Raw genomic sequence first — 23,268 nt, forward strand, 5'->3', positions numbered from 1 at the left:
AATTATACAGACATTTTGGGAAAATACATTTTGGAAAGTATCTTTTGCTATATCTGAACAATGTGAAAGTGTTAGTCACTCAGTCGTGTCCGACTGTTTGCAGTCCCATGGACTGTAGCCTGCCAGGCTCTTCTGTCCATGAAATTCTCCAGGGAACAATACAAGAGTGGGTTGCCACTCCCTTCTCCAGGGGATCGAATCCAGGTCTCCTGCATTGCAGGCAGACTCTTTACCAACTGAGCCACCAGGGAAGCCCTCTTGCTATATCTAATCAATCAATTTTGTTAATTTTAACCAAGGAAATGAAAATGGTATTTCAGAACACAGCTGGCTATCTCACAGCCTTTTTTCTTCATGAGAAAGAAGTACAATTCTCGCCAAATGGAATCATTGTCTCCTCAGCCTGCCTTTTCGCTTTGTGTTTCCTACATTTCTAATTTGACTCCACTATACAATAGAAAGACTTGTATAGAAGAAAGACTTAGTTAGAAGTTGAGAACTTACTATCATATCAAATGTCTGGGATAGAATTCATTTCTTTCCTTCTTACAAAAAATCTCTCATTTCATCAGCATCACCACACTCAAATAGTCCCTCAGATGAATGACTAATCAGCTTCCTGGTAGTCATATGAAAAAAAATGCAGACTGGTCATAACTACCAGGAATAGCTTTCAACCAGATTAACCAGAGTCAGTCCAACTACTGATTGAAAACATGTTTTCACTAAAGTATGGTCATTTCCTTTTTATCCTTCTGATCTGATCATAGCACTGAATACCTACTATGTTGTTTACTTCTGCAGAAAAAAATAATAGGATGACGGCGGGGCAGCTAATCAGACTCTTGCTTTATTTGTTTTATCAAATAATTTCCGAGAGCTACACTTTACATATATGTACATGCTGACTTGCTGCAGTCATATCCGACTCTTTGCAACTCTATAGACTATAGCTCGCCAGGCTCCTCTGTCTGTGGAATTCACCAGGCAAGGATACTGGAGTGGGTTGCCTGCCCTCCACCAGGGGATATTCCCAACCCAGGGATCAATTCCACATCTCTTATGTCCCGTAGGTGGGCTCTTTACCACTAGCACTACCTGGGAAGTCCTTGTATTGTCCCTATGTGTGATTAAATACTTTTTAATGTTAATAAAAATAAAACCTATGTTTTTTTGAAGTTGTCATATCAAAAATAAAACCTATTAAACATGCAACATTATCAAGTAGAAAAGAGAACATAGAAGTTGAAAATTTTGGTAATTTTTTCTGTGTGTGTTGTAGACATGGAACATAATTTTTAATGCATCAAGTTTCCTAAATGTTCCTCAGGAAAAGAGGGCCTTCCTAGAATGACACAGAGATGACAGTACTTCCTGCTTTGCTGCCTCTCTGCTACTGTGTGGATCTTTGCTTCCTGGGATCTCAGTTTGGATGGCTGCCATTTAATGAACAACACAGACTTTCTAAATTTTTTTCTAATTTTAGTGACAGAATGATGAATGGGTCTCTTGGGAAAAGAGTGTTCACGTTCTTGGCAAGCTAAGCACCTCACCAGTGGATCAAGTCACTAGGTCACTGATTGGCCTCAAAGTCTTCTCAGGTGGCACAGAGGTAAAGATTCTGCCTGCCAATGCAGGAGACGTAGGAGACATGGGTTCTGTCCCTGGGCTGGGACGATCGCCTGGAGGAGGAGGTGGTAACTCACTCCAGTATTCTTGCCCCGAAAACTCCATGGACAGGGGGGCCTGGGGGGCTCATGGCATCGCAAAGAGTCAGACAGGACGGAGTGACAACAGGAGCATGGACTGATCAAAGGCCCCACAATCACAGAGCCCTCCAGCAGCAATGGGAAAATCCATTGAATGAAGGGCTTGATAAAAAGCAGGTATGTTAAGGCATCTGGGACTTTATATTGACTCAAGTTTCTGTAATTTGCTTGTCAAAAGGCTAGATGGATTGAATTGTACAGATTTTACTACAGAGGGTAGTAAGAACAGTTTTGATTAAGAAAAAAAAGAGGAAATATTTTTGTGTGTGATCTTCTATGTTTCACTGTCAAAAATTCTGAAGAAAAATGGTAAGATTTGCAGCTCAGATATGAGCATTAGCCTGAAATTTAAAGACAGCTGTAAGCAGACACTATATCAACCCATAAAAATTATACAGTTGAAGAGTATTCTGAATCTTAAAAAAAAAGTCTGATTATAAAAACTATTCTATTTACCTAAGAGTAGCGATTCTGCTTTTGATATCAAAAGTTAATTATAAAATCGACTAAACTGGCCTTTTTAAAGGTCTTTTAACACAAGTTGTAAATATCATTCAAAAAATGTAATAAAATTTTAATCCCCTAACTTTATAACTTTCAGGTTATTTAGAAAAATTATGCTTTTGTAGCGAGTTAGATCTATTAATCTAAGCAGAAGCAAGTGATTTTCTGTCTCAGTGATTTGAGAAGTGAATTCAAGATCTCCTGAGTTCTAATCCAGATGAATACCGCCAATCTTTTTTGCTTAAGGAAGGTGAATTATGGCTAAGCATTCAAAATAAAACTGCCTCTACATCTTTGAGTTGATACTACTCATGTATCCTCTTTTTTTTTCCAGATCAGTGAAGCACAGATTGACTGCTCAGATAAACTTTAAAAAGCCTACTCAAGTAAGAAAAGAGATAACGGTTACCTTGAAAAGTTGATCAACTCAGATACATTACAGACTAGGAGGCATTACAGGTTTTGATTAAAATACTGTGCTTACGTGTGACAGTTTCAGACCTGGGTACTCATACGTAAGATAGTATATGGAACAACCCCATCCCCCCCCAAACCATTAAATGACGTCTGACTCAAAACCAGGACATTTGGATCCTGCTTTTCTTTTTCTATTGCACACAGCAGCAAAGATAAAAGTTGAGACATTTCAGTGATGCAACTAGCAACTTGCTTCTTTTTGTCTCCAATTAAACACATTGAGTCTCAAAGTCTAACTCCTCAGATTTTAAGGAAAAGATTTCTTCCTTCTAGTTCATCCAACATAAAATTCCAAGTGATAAGTTTTGCTCTTAAAAAACTATTGGGATTAACATATATATACTACTGACACTATGTATAAAATAGATAACTAATGAGAACATACTGTGTAGCACAGGGAACTCTATAGTCAATGCTCTGTGGTGACTTAAATGGGAAGGAAATCCAAAGAAGAGGGGATATATGTATAAGAATAGCTGATTTACTTTGCTGTACAATTGAAACTATAAACAACTATACTCCAATAAAAGTATAAAAAATAAAAAATTATTTGGAGTTTGAAAAATACCTTGAAGACCCCCAAGTTTGTAGCCCAGCATTTCTCATTTCATATTATATTTATTAATTGAAAATCATATTCTTTACCCATTAACACACTTTAGTGCTTCAAGAAGGCATTTACAATCAGTGAAAATTCTAGAAGAGCTGGGTAAATAAATCATCATAAGGAATAAAGAGAAGTCTGAAAGAATCTTTAAGAGCAATAGTGCATAAGTCTACATTTATTTCTTGAAACTATAATGTCATAAGAATCGGATAAAAAGTTTCTAGTTTAAGGATATTTTGTATGGTTTGATTTCAGTCTCTTAATATAAAGCCACCCTCAACTATGATCACTACAGGCTATATTGACAAGAAACGGACAGTATTGAATTGCAACATCGATGCTGGGGGAGCTAACAATTTAATATGTCCCCCCAAAATAATTCTGTGAAATTTTTAGTTGACTGCAGGATTAAACATTAGTGATTTGGGAAATCTCCCTTTTCCAGCTTTTAGTTTAAACTGGGCATTTGATCTCAAAAAGATTCCCTCTTCCTCCATCATTTAGTGGGTAAATTATGAGTTAGAATTACAAATCTGGATTCTTGAAGACCAAAACTCATGTCCCAACTGTTTATTGTTAAAATGCAAAACATAAGGAGTAAGACACACTTTCTCACTGACAAATTCCATTTGATCAGAGGTAGCCTCAAAGCCCAAATACTTGGATTTAGTCTTGAGAGTTAGCACTGTCTTGCTCCCCAGCCAACCATAGGGGTTCCTAAGGCCACTTACAGTTTTTCATATTGACTGTTTAATAAGCTATGCCAAGGAACACTTCGGTATGGCTGCCACTTCAAAGCAGGAGAAGGCTGGTCCGCAAGAATCATGTTCTGTCTCTCACTGTCAAGGTCTTGCACTTCGATGCTGTGACTCCTACCTGTCACTGCAAAGAAATTGGTATGTTAGATCTTCCCTCTGAGGCTGTTTTTCCTAGACTCACAGACAGCTGCATGGAGGGAATGCATAGTCCACATACAAGGCAGAGTGACCCTGTGGGGAATGACAAGTGTTGGGAAGCAGGGGGCATGTGGCTAGGTTTGCTTCCTCATCTGTAAATTGAGCAGCTTGGGCCAGTGATTCTAAGGTGCCAAGGTGAGCACTTGTTGGAAACATTGCCCTCGGTATCTATTTCCGACATGGCATCTCTTCATTCCCAGTCTGTCTGGTTCTAGTGAATTCCATTCCCAGCCCGAAGAGGTGCAGTTTGAGTGAAGTCCATTCCCAGCCTGAAGAGGGTAGGGAGCCCAGGCTTTATTAATAGAACTATGACATTCACTATTTTTATCAGTAATTGTACATACATGGCCTAATTCAATCCAAGAAACATGGGTCTCTGTGCTTTAGGGAAGATGGGTTCAGAGATGCTGACTCTTTTCCATGAGGTGTGAATCTAAGACACATTCCCCAAAACTGCTGGCACCATTGTGGGACAAGAGAGAAAAGCCTGTCTGGAAATGAACCGGCCCAGCAGAAGGTGGAGTTGAGAATGAACACACCCTGTCCCAGGGGCATAAGTTTGAGTTCTGGCATCCAGTACTAAATCTTGGGTTACAGGAGCCAATAAAGCTCCTCATTTGGACTTTTTGTTTGGTTGCTGCATCAGGCAGTTTGAGGGTTGTTTTTTTTTTTAATTGGTTTTGTCCTTTGCTTCTTTGTTTTTGCTCTTTACAACCAATACATTCTAATTTGTTTCAGGTCCCTTGTGACACCAAGATTCTGTGGTCTAGCTTTTTTAAGTTATTTATTCCCTTAGTGTCTTACTTCCCTCAGCTGCAAAACAGAAATTAAAACAGGTGTCTTACCCGTCTTGCAACAACACATAAGCAGAGAGAATATCATAAGACAAGTGAAAGCACTTTCAGAAGCTAATATTAAAACCAAGATAAATTAGCAGAGAATACTTTGTTAGAAGTTAGTGTTAACTATATGAAACTGCTTCTTTTGTATACCAAAAATGGTCCAATAACAGCCATTTTGCATGTGCAAGTTTCTACTTTTGCATAATCCTTGCAAGTTGTTTGTCTAATTTGAGTATGCCTCCAAAACTTATGATTCAATCACAGAAAAATTTTATGTAAATCCTATTAAGATGTTTGCTGTTTCCCTTTTCTGTGAGTTTTCTCCCATCACTCATGCCTCGTATTAAGAGTGAAAGGGAAATAGCGTGTGTGCACAATGACTGGTGATGGCTGTAAGCAACAAGCCAGGATATAACACCACCTTCTATACAACGTGTCCTTAGCCCACTCACTGTTCTGTCTTTCTTTATACTTTTATTGAGGGCTTCTTAAATAAATAGCAGAGCTACTTCAGTTTGTTTTGTATCCCAAATGTCCCAGAAGCTGTGTTTTTCTTGAGATAGCACTATTATGTGTCACCTAAGCAGAACACCTATTTTTTGAGTTTTGTATACAACCATTTCAGAAAAGGATTTTCTCAAAATCCTGAAAAACTTTTTCCCAGCTAAGAATATATAAGGTCAGCAATGCTCGGAGTTCTTCATGTCCTCACTCCTCCAAAAGTTACCTGTCTTAAACTTTTCAAAACAAACAAAAAAACCTTGTGTGGTTCTCCTGTTCATACCAAGTTCAAAGAAAGGGAGAAACTAGTTCTTCCACCTTTTCTTTCTCCCTCCTGCAGTGGAGAAAGGATAAAGAAAGTTCAAGAGCTTGGAGTTTGGAACCATATGGAACTGGGTTTGAATCACAACTCTACATTTACTGGCCAACTAGGAAGCGGTCTAACATCTCTAGGCTTCAGTTGCTTCACCTGCAAAATGTGAGCAACAATACGATGCCTCCCAGGACTGTTGAAGGAGTTGTGAGTCATGTCTGTAAGTGTTTACCACAGTGTCTGCCTCCAGTGGGAGTTTGAACAATGGTGCCTTTGGTTAATATTACCAGCACTGTCATTATCACATGTACTCGTTTTTCTCAGGTGACTCAGTTATTCCTAAGAAGCTTTAGCAAATACTTCTTTCTTGGCCTCCATGGTAAACCCTTGATGTGAAATCATGTTGTGGGTCTGAGTGAACACCTGCTAACTCAGACCCTTTCCTACTCAAGTATGGCAGTGGGTGGCAGGGAAGCAGTCAAAGGTCAGCTCTGCCCCTCTAGGTGCTGATAGGGAGGGCAGGCAGGAGGCAGGGGGTTCTTCTCTACTTGTACCACCCAGGAAGCCCTTATTGAAGTATAATATTCATGAGAAAGAGTGCACAGATCATCAGTACACAATTTGGCACTTTTTAATAAAATGAGTTATACTGGGTAACTACCTCTAGATCAAGAAATAGGATACTTTCAGCACTCTAGAAGACACACTCACACTCTCTTCTAGTTACCACTTTCTCTTGCTCAAGAATAATCACTATTCTGATCCAATATCATAGAGAAGTTTATAGAAATTATGTAACATCATATGTACTCTTATGTATTGGCTTCTTTTAACCAGAAATGCTTATGAGATCATTCATCATTGTTGCAAATGATAGTAGTTCGTTCGTTTTCCTTGCTGTATAGTATTCCATTTGTGGTTGTTATAACTAATGCTAGTATGAATGTCTGTGGGGTCTGTTAGTGGGCATATGTGTATACTTCTGTTCGGTGTATTCCTAGAAGGGGAATCACTGGACCATTGGATATGTTTCAGTGGATGTAGCCAAAGAGATTTATAAAGTGATTACAAGGTAAGGATTCTTAATCCCATTTAACAAATGTAGAAATTGGGGTTAAAGACCTGAAACACTTCTTCAGTGTCACAACTGTTACCTGGGACAGATGGATTCAACATTTCTCTTCATGCTGCACTGAGGAGGTCTTGGGAAATGTAGCAGAAGAGAGAAACAGAAGTGTAAAGGCAGCAAAGTCTCAACTTTGGGGAGAAAACTCACAGCTTGCATCTGAATGTCTTTCAAAATATTTTCTTTTACTTTACTTTTTTTTTTTTTTTTTGCTGTGCTGCATGTGGGATCTTAGTTTCCAATCAAACCTGCGCCCCCCTGCAGTAGAAGAACAGTCTCAACCACTGGACCACCAGGGAAGTCCCTATATTACTTTTTTAAAAAACTCTTGGTGAAATAGCAATCATGATTCTCATTTGATAATCGAGAAAGTCAGGCTTGAAAAGTCCATGATTCCTGGAGACACGAGACAGGAACTTTTCCTGATTCTACATTGGAAATTCTTTCTCTGTGGACTAATGACCATGACTGGGATTAAAAAACACTCATGCATTTGAAGTTTAAGGCATATAGAGCCATGAGCTCTCTTATATTTAGAATTTTCATCAGACAGAACCAGGAATCCTCTCATATTCGGGGTCCAGACCACGTGGGGCCAGGAACCAGCTGGCAGAAGCCAGCTCAATACCTAGTCTCTCTCTAAGCAAGTTTTTACATCTGCCTCCAGCAGCCCAGTAATTCTTCATTGTGAACCCAATAAATGGGCATCTTGGAACCCTTGACCAACATGAACTGCTGAGGAGAAATTCACCAGAAAACCCTTACTGATTGATTTAGGACATCTTCCCCCATCAAAAATCCTGCCTGTAAGACTAGCTCCTCCTCCCATTCCCCATACGCCATTTCTCCAGGACCTTTGTGAAACTCTTGATCTCTGCAACAACAAATATGAGTTCACCAGTGGAAAACTTCTGCTGAAAGCATAGCATTTGAATTAAGTGGGTTTTTTTTTTTTTTAATTCCCCTGGGAACCTGCTCATTTTCATTCTGGAATTGCTATCTGGAGCCAATTATCTTTGAAGGCTTTTCAGGGATCTTTGAATAGGATTTAAATAAGGAATGCAAGATTTTTGATGTGCTGGGACAGATCAGTTACTTCTCTATGACTGTTCTCTAGAGAGGGAGTGACACATCATTGCCCTCCCTAGGGACAGGCTGCAGACCATCGTCACAGGGTGGAGCTTACTTTTGAAATGGCCAGGAGAATTTTAGTAGCGATCTAGCTTATGAGAAAGCTCTTGGAAGGTTTGGGTGACTAACCCAAAGTACTTTCAGTGAGCTGGTGCATCTGTGGGAGAGTGAACAGATGGTCCCCTCATCTGGCCAGAAATTTACTCAGCTTTTTGTGTTTAAGAAGCATAAATAAGCAGCAGGCAATATGCAAGGATCCTTGAAGAAATTAGAGTAACCGTGCATAGGAAGGTGGATGGAATGCTCTATATTATTCAGAAACAAGGCTTTAATTAGCGTTCTGTGTTTCTAAGGTTGAATAAGAAAAATCAAGGCAGCTGCTGGCCATGATGGAACCAAGAAAAAGACAAGAGGTCAGCAGAGGTTTGGTTTATATGACGGCTGGATGCCCAGGGTTTAGTTTATATGATACCCGGACGCCCGGGTACTACTACAGCACGGCCAGGGAGTGATGATGTGTGGGACTTGGCCAAGTGAAGTCATCACCCAGTGAAGGACTCCCACAGCCCATGATGGAGCTGAGGCCAGATGTCCCTGAACAAAGCAGCAGGCTCCATGGGACACAGAGGGCCAGCTCTCATCATGTGGCTATGAAAGGCAAAGGCAGCGGTTTTCTCTCCTGAGCGGGTGAGAAGGCCACGGGTGCCTCCTGTCCGGGCAACATAAACCTCTGAAGCGTGGGGACAATTGTTGCAGGGGAGCCTTAAGAGGAAAATCTTGGACTTCTGGCCAAACTGATGATTAGGAATAAGAGAGGCGTGACTTGGTATCCTGAACTGGGATACCACTGCCTACATTCATTATTTACAGTGGGTAGTAAGATTGGCACGGAATAGTATCCTTGCCCCAAATGAGTGTCATAGCACTTACTCCCGAAATTCAGAAGTTCAAGGCTTCAGGCTCAAAAACTTCAGCTTGTTCTCAACTTGGTCAGGTCCCTAAGCTCAAAACATGATGTGTCAAAAAAAAAAAAAAAAAAACCATGATGTGTTATATGATATGTAAGACAAAGAATGAGGTGGGCTGACCACTTGGGCATCATATAATCTGGCTAAAGGACTTCTAAAATGTTTTTTGTTGTTTTAGTCGCTCGGTCGTGTCCAACTCTTCTGCGACCCCCATGGACTGTAGCCCTCCAGGCTTCTCTGTCCATGGGAATTCCCAAGCGAGAATACTGGAGTGGCTTGCCATGCCCTTCTCCAGGGGATTTTACAAAATGTCAAAGTTCTACTGGGAATCTGCTCATTGGAAGCAAGTGCTAAGGAAGCTCAACTCTCTACCTTCTTGCTCCCCTGGAGAAATCCTCTTAAGTCCTGCTTCTCCCAGTAATTTCCTTTCCATGACCCAGCAGCATCAGCATCGCCCAGGAGCTTGTTAGGAATGCAGAATTTCCGCCCACACCTCACACGCACTGGACCTGAGCATGTGCATATTACTAAGATCCCTGTGTTGTTTGTGTGCATGTCCGTGTTGAGAAGGATTGCGCTGAACGAAGCCCTGAGCACAACAGCAGGCTCTGCAGGTGTGTGACACTGCACGGCCTCCCCAGGCCTGGAGCCTGGGCCCTCCAAGACACAACTGCCCCCAAAACTGAAAGGACCAACATTTCATCTCTGCCAGAGAGAGACAGTGGCATCTTTCCCCAGGAGCACCTGTATGACCCCACCTAAGACTGCATGAAACATTACATCAAGAAGGAAAAAAAATAGGATTTCCCTTGTGGCTCAGTGTTAAAGACTCCGCCTGCCAATTCGGGAGACCCAGATTCCATCCCTGGTCCAGGAAGATCCCCCATGATGTGGAGCAATTAAGCCCATGTGCCACAACTGCTAAACCTGTGCTCTGGCGCCCAGGAGCCACAACTACTGAAGCCCAAGCACCCTGGAGCCTGTGCGCATAACAGGAGAAGCCCCTGCTCACCCCGAGAGAAAAGCCACGAAGCAATGAAGACCCAGCACTGCCAAAATATAAATAAATACAATTATGAAAATAGAAGGAAGAAATACACTCCCAGAGCATATCATCGCCCTTCTATGAGACAGAAAATGATTTTCAGGCCTACTCCAAGGCTGGTAAAAATCCCTTATTTAATGGCAGCAAGGGGCCCTGGGTTGGCTCACTGGGTCTGGAGCGGTGGGTCCACACGTGACAGTCCCCGGAGTCCTCCAGCACCTGCGTGCACTTTCTCTTCTTGGTTGGAGGCAATGAGACTCTAAAATCAAGAACCCAAAATAAGGTTAGGATTTTTCTTTGCTCTCCATGTCACATTAAATCAAATTAAATTTCCCAGGACTCTGCTCTTGACCTTACTAAGACTAATTCTAGTTAAAGTTTCTTGCATCCTGCTAGTCTGTAATACAGGGTTGATACAAGGAGTGGATGGAGCAAGCTCCTATTCCATGAGCTCTACTAGTCTGAATTCAGTTTTCCATTATCCAGTGGATCTGGGATTCATTTATTTGAAAAAATAAACTGACAACATTTCCAAAGGCAGAAACCAAGACAGAAGACAGAAGATACTTAAAATTTAAGTGCACATTTTACACCTGAAATTGTTTTTCATGTAGAATTTTGTCACAATATTTGATGGCCTTTACTCTTTTGATCATCCTCTAGATCCAGAGGAAGGAATGAGAGAGAGGGAAGGAGGAATGGAAGGGAACGAGAAAGAAAGAATATTGATTGATAGGTGAATGCTGATTGAAAGACAATTGACATGTGAGTTTCAGAGAGCTCATGCACAAATGACTTGAGTGGTCTAGCTGAGGCTGCAAATGCAAAGAGTGCTTTCTCATTCACCCAGAATATCCCTCTACGTTTCTGACATTTTGGCTCTCCATCACATGAGGACCTTGGGTTCGGTGGATTGTTATTTAAAAACTTGTCTAAAGCCAAGGGATACTGGGTATCTGATATGTGTCTCAACACTGCCATCTTCTGGAAAGGACTATACAGTTCATTCTACCAGCACTGCTGGGGAGAGGGGTTGGCTGGACTTTCAAAACGAAGCATCTACAAACATCAACATGAATCGGCCATAGGTATACGTATGTCCCTTCTCCCTCCCTCCCCATCCCAGCCCTCTAGAGTCCCGGTTTGAGTTCCCTGAATCACAGAGCAAATTCTGTCTACTTTACATGTGGTAATGTAAGAAATCAACACCATTCTGCAAAGCAATTATCCTTCAATTAAAAAATAAATAAACTTTCAAAAGTTAATTTAAAAATAACTGTAAAAAAGAAGACAAACAAGTAAACTAAGTATCTAGCCCTTTACCCAGGACTGTGGCACAGAGGCTGCTGATGGTAAGAACAACCAATTCCCCCAGACTGGTCCAGGGGGCTCACAAGGTGACTGGCGTCTGGGTAGCAGCTGTGAAAGGCGCTGTGGGGATGGCCGGAGTTGCTCATTTCAGACGAGGTGTGAGACTGGTGTGCAGGCAGGATCCCAGGTGCATTTGCCGAAGGGAGGAGGGCAGCTGGTGTCAGGGTCGGACAGCACGCACCTGGGGGAACACGCAAGGGAGGGAGGCCTCTCTTTCTCACCACGCAGGGCCCAAGAGAGGAGAAGGGCAAGACAAGCGAGAGGGCTCACCTTTGTCCTGTGGAGGAGAGCAGGAATCTGATGCGGAGTAGGGCGGGGTGTCTGGGAGCTGGCCTTGCCTGAGGATGAGACACAGGCATTGCTTTTTTGTTGTAACCTATTTCATCACTGCATTTTTGTCACAAACTGGTAGTGTGTGCAGCAGCCCCCAGGGAGGGTTCTAGGTGCTCCTGGGGCCAAAGCCCACCAGATCACGCCCAGCATCACTTTGAGTGGGCTCCAAGCTGAACAGACCTGGGTTTGAATCCCAGCTCTTCCACTTCCTAGCTGTGTATCCGTGAACAAGTACTTACTCTCTCTAGGCCTCCATTTCCTCACCTACAAAGTGGGAATAATCATGATGCCTCTTCAGAGCATCATAATGAAAATTAAATGAGATACTGTGTATAAAGCATAAGATACACCCCCAAACACAATGAGTACTCAATAACGTTTAATTAACATTAGCGTTGCTTCTTGACATCCTCAAAGCACTTATACCAGAGAGATGGTTGGACCAAAGCAGTATAAAATACCACCACCAAAGCCCTGGCTTTCCATCTGTGCTCTGAGGAATCCTAAAAGTCTTGGAAGGAGATCGGGTGTTTTATAAAAGAAAAAATTTAAATGCCTATAGGGAAAAAATATTACAACTTTTTTCTGTTTTATATATTGAGATGCAAGTAAAATTTTATTTTGAAAAAAAAAATGAGTACTACCACTAAAGAAAGTGTGAAAATTTCTTTAAAAAAAACCTACATATGTATGTTTATGTATATACATTGTTGTATGGCAGAAACCAACACAGCATTGTGAAGCAATTATACTCCAATTTTTTAAAAAAATTATTACAAGATAATGTCTATTAAAAAGTAAAAAAACACAAACCTATCTTTTATGTTCAAAAAGTTTTGGCTTATGGCTCTGATTCTAAGTGATGTATAAACACCACCATCTTCCACCTGACTCTCTTGCTGAAGAGTAACTTATCCTGTTTTTCTCTGTTAAGATTTCAACCTCATGCAATAAAGAGAGAAGTGAAAGTTGCTCAGTCGTGTCTGACAATGCGGTACCCCATGGAATATACAGTCCGTGGAATTCTCCAGGCCAGGATACTGGAGCGGGTAGTTGTTCCCTTCTCCGGGGGAATAGAGAGAGAAGTAAATCTGTCTTTATAAAGACAATATAGAAAAAAATATACAGAAGCTATATTTTCTCCTCCAGTCGGTCCTTTATAGTTTATTCATTTTTATTAATAAGGAAAGAGAGAACATACACTATCCTTCCTCCCAAAGCTCCACCCAAATGAAAGTAAAAAGGAATAAAGAAGCAGAAACACAGAAGGACATAGAATCCGTGAGTAGAGACCACGACAGACTGTATTTCAGTAACCGCGTGGCAGACGGAAGTAGGATAGATGGTAACTGAATTAGCAGAAGGGAAAAGCAAAAACAAGACTGCCTGGGGATGGCAGAGGGGCTGTGGGAGCCAACAAGAGTTTTTCCAAGTTGAATATAACTCCAGCAAAGCCCAAAACCTTGATGTCACCAGCAGCCTCTGAATCCAGGGATAATAAGCTGGAGCTAAAAGTGAAAAAATTGGGACTCCCCTGGTGGTCCAGTGGTTAAGAATCCGAAGGCTCCCCATCCCTGGTGGGGGAGCTAAGATCCCACATGTCACAGGGCAACTAAGCCCAAGTGCCACAATTCAAGGGCCCGCATGCCATACTGTTTGCCACAACCAAGCCCCTATGCAGTCAAGTAAATATATAAAAATATTCAAAATAAAAAATAAAAGTGAAATAATTGATTGCAAGTTTGAATAAGAAAAATAGCTGGACCCTTAGATCAGCTTCCCCAACCTGTATATTCTGGCAACTACCTCCATCATCCCATTGGAAAGATTTTTATTCTCCAGAGATCCTGGGAGATTGTAGAGCTTTGGGACCAAAAATGGAAGGACTCATTAAAAGTCTAAATGCTGAAAGGTGAGACCCTTCTTCAACTTGGCTTTGCGAGCAACCAGGCTGATTTCCCACAGTAAGAAATTAGAAGATTGTTCCCTAAAAATATTCAATCTCCTCAGGACTGGAGAGGGGGGAATGAGATTTGGAATTGGAAAGAAATAAAATGGCCAATCCCTGCCTGATCACCCTATAGTAAAACTCATTCTTTAAGAATAGTGGTTTGCCAAATAACTTCTTAAACAGGAAAAAACAATAAAAGACCAGACATTTTTCAGAGAATCTTAACCATTAAAGACAGAATAGACAACTAGATTCAAAAGGAATGCAAAAGAATCACAAAGAGTTCTTCTACATCTGAGAAGACTGGTAAGCCCTGATGAGACTTGACCCTCCCAAAGATAAAAATATCAACTCTGGAAAATTTTATATATATATATATATATATATAGTTGTTGTTCAGTTGCTTAGTCGTGTCTGACTCTTTGTGACCCCATGGACTGCAATGTGCCAGGCTTTCCTGTTCTTCACCATCTCCCAGAGCTTGCTCAAACTCATGGCCATTGAGTGGATGATGCCATCCAACCATCTTATCCTCTGTTGTCCCCTTCTCTTCCTGCCCTCAATCTTTCCCAGCATCAGGGTCTTTTCCAAGGAGTCGTCTCTTTGCATCAGATGGCCAAAGCATTGGAGCTTCAGCTTTAGCATCACTCCTTCCAATGAGTATTCAGGGTTGATTTCCTTCAGGATTGACTGGTTTGATCTAATTGCAGTCCAAAGTACTCTCAAGAGTCCTCTCCAGCATCGCAGTTTGAAAGCATCAATTCTTCAGCACTCAGCCTTCTTTATCATCTTTTTCATGGTCCAGCTCTCACATCTGTACATGACTACTAGAAAAACCATAGCTTTGACTCTGGAGCCTGGTGGGCTACAGTCCAGAGGGTCACAAAGAGTCAGAGACAACTGAGCACCTAAGCACGCACACATGAGTGTACCTGAAAATACTGAAAAGTAGACAAAAGGGAGATTTTGGAGGAGTTCTGAAACTTAGAAGAAAGTAATGGCATAGGGTGAGCTGTCTATTTACAGCTTTTAGCCTTAAGGCCAATTGAACAGTTGCTTCCCTGTCCATGGGATTTTCCAGGCAAGAATCCTGGAGTGAGTTGCCATTTCCTTCTCTAGGGGATCTACCTAACCCAGGGGTCAAACCCTAGTCTGCCGCAATGCAGGCAGATTCTTTACTCTCTGAGCCACCAAAACTCCAATAGAAACCCATAGTCTTTCAGGACTGAAGAACCAGAGAACAGAGTTTGGGGCAAACATAGCTGCTGAAATTGAAAGGGAAATCTTGGGAAAGAGGGATACAGAGAGGGGAAACCCTAAATTCTGTGTAAAAACCCTGGCCAAATGTCTGGCTGAATCATGAGTCATCAATGTGTCTTACAGAGGAATAAGAAGTAGAAGAGATTTTTTAAAAGACAAATAATAAAGTGGCAGAGTTAAATGCAGTATCAATAATTGCATTAAAGGTTAATAGATTATATACTCCCATTAAAGGGAAGATATTGGAAGAATGTATTTTTAAAATGCAAGGCCCAACTATATGTTGTCTGCAAGAAACACTTTAAAGACTCAGATAAGTTGAAAGTTAATGGAGAAAGAATATGCGTATGGGAAAGCAGAAGTGATTTCATGAATAACAGCTAAAATAGACTTGACAAATAAAGAGACTCATTCAATAATAATACGATAAATGGCAAAGTGTGGTCTCCTGCGGGTTGAAAGCCATGCAAACTAAAAGGAGTGCAAAATAGATGTTCTCTCAAGCTGGTTGAAGTTAACACATCCAGGACATCTGCATGTGGTCTCCAAAACATCCAGGATTCCTTTCAGATTGCAGCCAGGCTGAATTAAGCATTTACTGAGTGCCTAGTATGTGCTCATGACTCTACTAGACACTAGGCAGGACTTACAGTGCTAAGATGTGGGCTTCCTGGGACTTCCTGGCGGTCCATTGGTTAAGACTTGTGCTTCCACATCAGTGGACATGGGTTTGATCCCTGGTGAGGGAAATAAGATTCCTCATGCCCTGTGGTGAAGCCAAAAAAAAAAAGACATGGGCTTCCCATGAACACCCAGCTGGGACTATTCACAATTCTACAATCCGGTCCTTAGTTTTCTACCAATTGCTCCTTCTCTAAAGCTCTATTGCACAGTGACATCAGCTCAGCAGAGTGCCCTGTACAGAGCTATTACTTAATAAATATGAATTACTGCTTTTTACCTGACATATAGCCATAAATATGTGTATATATATAAATTCATATATCAAGAGAGTTTTCCTGACCACACCAGTCTAACCTGGTAGTCTTCCCCCACCCCTTGCACTCTGCTCTTCTACCCTACACTTGCTTTTCTTCACCTTACTGGACGACTTTATATGATACATCATTGTCTTCCTCTTCCCACTGGAGTCCATAATGACCTTGGACCACTAAGGGTGAATGCTGAAGGCATAGGAAGCGTTCTCCCCAGGAGCAGGCAATAAGGAAATGCACTGTCTTCTGAGAATTTAAAAAAACAATACTTAAACCCACAGAAGGTCAATCTGCTATTTGTCATTATAACCACACACCACTAAATCAAAGAAAAATGCCTGGGTGCCCTGCAGGGCAGACTGTTTTACCACAATGTCCTCGGTAAACTGTTACAGAAATTGTTTACTGTTGTACCCTATCATGCAAGTACAAAGATAGCTGTTACTGAAAGTATTTTCTCCAGATTTTCATGTGTATGATTCATGTCCTCCCACACAGACATTCACTTCAGAGCATGTCTTAATACTCCGTGTGTGTGTGTGTGTGTGTGTGTGTGTCCTGCATCGTGCCCACTGGCAGGCATGTAGAAGTGAAGTCGCTCAGTCCTGTCCGACTCTTTGTGACTCCATGGACTGTAGCCGGCCAGGCTCCTCCGTCCATGGGATTCTCCAGGCAAGAGTACTTGAAGTGGGTTGCCATTTCCTTCTCCAGAGGATCTTCCCGACCCAGGGATTGAACCAGGGTCTCCCGCATTCCAGGCACACTCCTTAAGGTCTGGGCCACCAGGGAAGTACATGTCTTAATACTGTGTGTGTGTGTGTGTCTCCTGCATAGTGCCCGCTGGCAAGCATGTAGTAGGCACTTAATGAATGAATATTTGATCAAACTTGGTACCCACCACCTGGAAGCTGGGATGGGAAAGGGCCTTGGCAGAAATGTCATCACCAGATAAAGTTGCCCAAGAAAATCATTTTATGACAGGGCAATGGAAGCAAGAAAAGCAAGGTGCAAAGCAACTATCCTACAATTAAAAAAATGAAGAAGAAGAAGAGCAAGCTGCCACCCCTCTTCTTCAGTCCTATCTTGGCAAATTATTTTTGCCCCTAACCCCCAGACAATGAAACTGAGACTTGATGAGGTTACGTAATTTACCGGAGCTTATTCATCTGGCAACCAGTCAAACTGGAGTCAAAAGATCTAGCATCCGAGTTTATGCTCTGGAGATCAAGGTGTTGGACTCCTCTGGTGGCTCAGTGGTAAAGAACTTGCCTGCCAGTGCAAGAGACATGGGTTGGATCCCTAATCTGGGAACATCCCACATGATGCAAAGCAACTAAATCCGTGCACACACCCTCTGATCCTGTGTTCTAGGGCCTGGAGCTGCAACTACTGAAGCCTATGCGCCTGGAGCCTGTGTTCTGCAACAAGAGAAGCCCATGCATGCAACTAGAGCGCAGCAACAAAGACCCAGCACAGCCAAACATAAATAAATAAAATTATTTTTTTTAAAAAGAATATGGTGTTTTTTGATACAGATATTTAAATATCTTAAATTCTTTACTATAGGTGACTTCATTTTTTACAAATATCTTTAGAATTGGGAAGTCACTGGTCATACTTTAGCTCAGGATTCTGTTTAGCTTTTCTCCTACTGCATCCGTCTGAACCCCGAAATCAAACTGGTCGATGAACCCAGCCTTTAACAAGCTCATCTCACAGAATTACACAGGCTATCTCACTCTCTTTCGCAACATCACAGTGAAGAGTTCATCAGCCCCACTATACCAGTGGCAGAACTCAAACATGCAGCTGGTCATTGACTCCTAACTCGTTTTGCCATCCAAATCCAATAAGCCAAGTCCAAAGTGAAACCTGGGCTTCCCTGGTGGCTGAGCAGTAAAGAATCTGCCTGCAATGCAGGAGACATGGGTTCAGTCCCTGGGTTGGGCAGATCCCCTGGAGAAGGAAATGGCAACCCACTCCAGCATTCTTGCCTGGAGAATTCCATGGACAGAGGACCCTGGCAGACTACAGGCCAGGGGGTTGCAGAGCCGGATACGGCTGAGTAGCTAACACTCTCACATGGTAGAGGGGAAGTAATGCAATGTTTGTAGTAAATTCATGCTTGAATCCCGGCTCTGCTACTTATTAGCTGTGAACCCAGGAAAGAAAACCTACATTCCAGGGCTTCTGTGAGGCATACAACTAACCTGCACAAAGAGAGCCTGGAATTTAGAAACACTCAACACTTGGGGTATTTGAATACATCATGCAGATGTATAATGATCATTGGACCAGCTCAGCAACTCCATGAGTACAGACTGGGCTGTTTCCACTTGTTCTCCCTTGGATTTTTATTGCAGCTCCACTTAATTGCATGTACCTGAGCAAAGGCAGGTTATCTGAACATAGGACTTCTCTTTAACGTGCGAGAACTCTGACAATCTTTGCAAACAATGGTTCAGGATCCAACTGAACACAGCTTTTAGCACGCAATTTTAGACAAACTTCATGTGTTTCCCTGAGAGTCATGGAGTCTAAAAACACCTCCGAAAATATCAATTAATCCAAAAGATGCATGTAGAAGAAAAGGCAGGTGTTCTAGAGTCAGGCACATTTTAATTCCAGCTTTGTCTCTGATTAACCGATGAAGACTTACATTGAACCTCAGCCTCTTCATGTGTAAAATATAGATAATACTGTGCCTATTTTGAAGAGTTAATAAGAGAATGAAATGTGTAAAATCAAATATGTAATTAAATAAGTGAATAAATTACAAAGAATAACACCTAATAATTGGTGTATGTTCAACAATATTAACTCCCTCCTCTACTTCACTTGCAAACTCTCAAAGGTAGAGAGTAAATCTGATTGAGCAAACTATGTCTGAAACTCAATAGCGGTCATCCAGAGTGAGATATCTGGTCTTGCTTGAAGGACCATTATTATCAGGAAGATCAAGATCAAATGATAGATTTCTGAACTCCCAGGTAGAAAAACAGCTCTTCGAATAAGACTTAAAGACTTGTTCACTTTTTCCCACAAAAGCAAAAGTTCTTTCTGCTAGTCATAAAAGTGATCCAGATGATTAAACAGATTCTGATGGGATAAGCTTTACTTTATCTTAAGAAGAAATCACGTGGAGGAAAGAAACTAGACAACTTCTGACAGATTGTTTGTAGGCAGAGATGGTTAGGGTAAACCCACTTGCCCATCCTTCTCACAGGAATAATGGCAGCTGCCTGGATGGACTGAGAGGAATATGAAAGCAGGCACCAGGGCAATTTGTGTCTGGTGTCAGCCCATGCAGCCACCTGGAGCAAACAGCCAGCTCAGAGTGCGGGCTCAGAGACGTGGCAACCCATCAGGGGTGTGTGTGTGTGTGTGTGTGTGTGCGTGTGTGCGCAAAATGTTGAGCTTCCATTCTTCCCCACAGTCATTTTGGCATGGATGTTTTTTGTTGGCAAAGAGCAACAAGAGCCAGGTACCAAAGTACCTGCAGATAGCTTTCCATGTTGCTATTGAGATTCATGTTCATTGTTCCACTCTCTGCCCTTCATGGGGGAGAGATGGAAGGGCATTTATAAGAACATCGATGTGGGCTCAACAACAATGACAGAGGAGGGTCAGTGAACTTAAAGACAGATTAATAGAAATGATCCAACATAAACAACAGAGAGGAAAGAAATGAACTGAGCCTCAGGGACCTGTGTACAACATCAAAAGTCTAACATTTGCATCATTGGAGTCCTAGACAGAGGAAAGAAAGACATTGATACAGAAACATAAATGTGAAGAAATAATGACTAAAAACTTCCTAGAGGTAGTGAAAAACAGAAATTTACAGTTTAAAAAGTGGAGCAAAACAGTATAATCTCAAAGAAAACCATGCCCATATCCAGACACATTATAATAAAGTTGCTGAAAATGTTATCTTGCAGGTAGAGAAAAATGACATATTATATATACAAGGAAGCAATGATTCAAATAACTGCTTATTTCTCATCAGAAACCATAGAGATCCAAAGACAGTACTGGGGAAAAAAGAACTGAGAACTCTAAATCACAAGCATTCTTGAGGACTTTGGCATTCCTCTTACAGTAGTAGATAAAAGAAGCAGAGAAAAATCAGGAAGGCTATGGAAGACTTGAACAACAATGTTAACCAGCTTGAATACTTTACCCAACAACAGCGAATGCACATTCTTTTCAAGTGCACAGGGAACATTCACAAGATAGATCATGTCCTGGATCATAAAGCAAATCTTAACAAATTTAAAATAATTAGAATTATACAGAGTGTGTTCTCTGTCCATAAGGGAATTAAACAATGAATCAGTGACAGGAAAATTCCAAAATATTTAGAAATGAAACAAACCAATTCCAGCAACCCATGAGTTAAAGAGGATGTCTCAAGAAAAAATAGGAAATATTTTGAGCTGAAAGAAAATCAAAGAATAGCATATCAAAAGCTGAGGAAGACAGCTAAAGCATTGAATGATTAAATTAGAAAACAAAGAATGGTCTCAAATCAAGAACTAACCTTCCAACTTGAGAAACTAAACAATGAGGAGCAGACTAAACCCAAAACAAGCAGAAGGAAATAATAAGAATAGAAATTAGTGAAATTGAAAACAAACACAATGGAGGAATTCTTTAATTAATTAATGGCTTCATAAGATTGCAGGATCCAAGCCCACTATATAAAAAACAAAAATATTTATAGATGATGGCAATGAATAATTGGAACCTAAAATTTGAAAAAAAAATTAGAATCACAATTATTTATAATAACTCAAAGAAAAAACATGAAATATTTGGGTGTAGATCTAAACAAAACATACAGGATTTGTATGCTAAAACTATAAACACTGATGAAAGAAAGCAACAAAAGCCTAAATAAATGGAGAGGTATAATATGTTCATAGGGCTTCCTTGGTGGTTCAGCAGTAAAGAATTTGCCTGCCAAGGCAGGAGATGCAGGTTCAATCCCTGGGTTGGGAAGATCCCCTGGAGAAGGAAATGGCAACCCACTCCAGTATTCTTGTCTGGCAAATCCCATGGACGGAAGAACCCAGGTGGACTACAATCCATGGGGTCTCAAAAAAGTCAGACTTGACTTAGTGACTAACCAACAATTATGTTTATGGCTTGAAAGACTCAATTTTCTTAAGATGTCGTACGTACAGTCTCAGTCACTAAGTCATGTCCAACTCTTTTGAGACCCAACGGACTGTAGCCCATCTGGGCTCTTCTGTCCACGGGATTTGCCAGACAAGAATACCGGAGTGTGTTGTCATTTCCCTCTCCAGGGGATATTTCTGACCCAAGGATCGAACCTGCCTCTCCTGCATTGGAAGGCGGATTCTTTACCACTGTACCACCTGGGAAGCCATTAAGATGTTGATTTTCCCCCAGATGGATCTCCAGACTTAATACAATTCTAGTGTAACTCTCAGTAAGATTGTATAGATATAAACAAGCTGATTTTAATATTTATGTGAGGTCAAAGGAACTAGAATTATCAAAGCACTTTTGAAAAAGAAGACAAATTTGGAGAACTTATGCTGTATGGTTTTAAGACTTATGATTACAGTAATCAAGATAATGTGGTACTGGCAAAATAACAGATACACAGATCAATGGATCAGAATAGAGTCTAGATATAGATCCACACAAACATAGTCAACTAATTTTTTTACAACAGCATAAAGACAATTCAATAGAGAAAAATTATCTAACAAGGAATTCATAAAGCAACTGGACATCTATACATAAAGAAATTAATCTCAACTTGTATCGCAAAACTCATATGAGAATTAATTCAAAATGGATCACAGACCTAAATATAAAACTAAAACTTTTAGAAAAAAAACAGAAGAAAATCCTTGACAACTTGTTAGGCATTATCTATATTTCTTAGATATAAAACACAAAACACAAAAAAAAAATTTGGTCTGTTGGACATCATCAAAATTTAAAACTTCCGGTCTGGGAAAGACATTGTGAAGAGAATGAAAACACAACTTACAGGCATGGAGAAAGTATTCATAATCACATATCCAACACTGTTCTAATATCCAGAATATTTAAAGAATTCTCTAAAGTACAAAATAAGAAAAATTTAGTTTTTTAAATGGCAAAATATTTGAACAAACACTTCAACAAAGAAAATATATGAAAGGCAAACAACCACATGAAATAAGGCTCAACATCAGTTGTTGATAGGAAAATACAAATTAAAACAAACCGGGATACCATGATAAACCTATTAGAATGGCTATAATAACATTTTTTTAAAAACCAATAATTCCAAGAACTAGTGATGAAGAGAAGAAATTGGCTATCTCATATATTGCTAGGGGTAATGCAGTTTTATAAAGTTAAGCTTGCACTTACAACATGGTCCAGCAGACTTTATCCAAGGTGTTGCCCTAGAGAAATTAAAACTCTTGATCACACAAACACCTATGCATGAATATTTATAAGAGCTATTCATAACTGTCAAAACTGGAAATAATCAAAATATCCTTGAATGAGTAACTGGACAAACAAACTGTTACAACAGAGTTTATCTCAGTAATAAAAAAGAATGAACAACAGCAAAAAGAATGAAAAAAAGACATCATGCTTAGTGAAAGAAGTCAGACTCATCGTATTATATACCAGAGGGCCTCACTTATATGACATTCTGGAAAAAGCAAAACTACGGGGACAGAAAAAGAAAGATCAGTGGTCACCAGGGGTTAGGGGAGCATGATGCGTATGAACACAAAGTGGAAATGTAGGGGAAATGTATCAGGTGAGAGGATGGTTCTGTGTGGTAATCATGGCAATAGTTACACAACTCTATGAATTTCTCACAACTCACAAAACCATACACAAGACAAAAATGGAATTTTATTGCATATAAGTTGTTTTAAAAGAAAGTGGGAGTGGCTATATAAATATTAGAAAATAAGAGCAGAAGTCAATGACATAGAAAATGGAAAAACAATTAAGAATATAATTTTAACCAAAAGCTGGTTCTTTAAAAGCTTAAGAAAATGGATAAACCTCTTGATAAATTATCAACAAAAAAAGACATGAATTACTGATATCAATGACAACACTTGTTCA

General features: G+C 40.5%; 1 protein-coding gene across 2 annotated transcripts in view; it reads right to left on the minus strand.

The window, feature by feature from the left end:
* Window positions 1-23,268, minus strand: part of MYRFL (myelin regulatory factor like) — a 121,998-nt gene that overhangs the window by 72,935 nt on the left and 25,795 nt on the right. For both annotated transcript variants that reach the window (XM_070454606.1, XM_070454605.1), the window contains exons 3-6: window positions 11,881-11,948; window positions 11,563-11,791; window positions 10,407-10,498; window positions 4,089-4,239 (exon numbers count right to left, since the gene is read on the minus strand). In XM_070454606.1, the coding sequence (XP_070310707.1) occupies window positions 4,089-4,239; window positions 10,407-10,498; window positions 11,563-11,791; window positions 11,881-11,948 (540 nt within the window). The remainder of the gene's footprint in view (window positions 1-4,088; window positions 4,240-10,406; window positions 10,499-11,562; window positions 11,792-11,880; window positions 11,949-23,268) is intronic.

Source organism: Odocoileus virginianus, chromosome 24, assembly GCF_023699985.2.
Source record: "Odocoileus virginianus isolate 20LAN1187 ecotype Illinois chromosome 24, Ovbor_1.2, whole genome shotgun sequence".
NCBI lineage: Eukaryota > Metazoa > Chordata > Mammalia > Artiodactyla > Cervidae > Odocoileus > Odocoileus virginianus.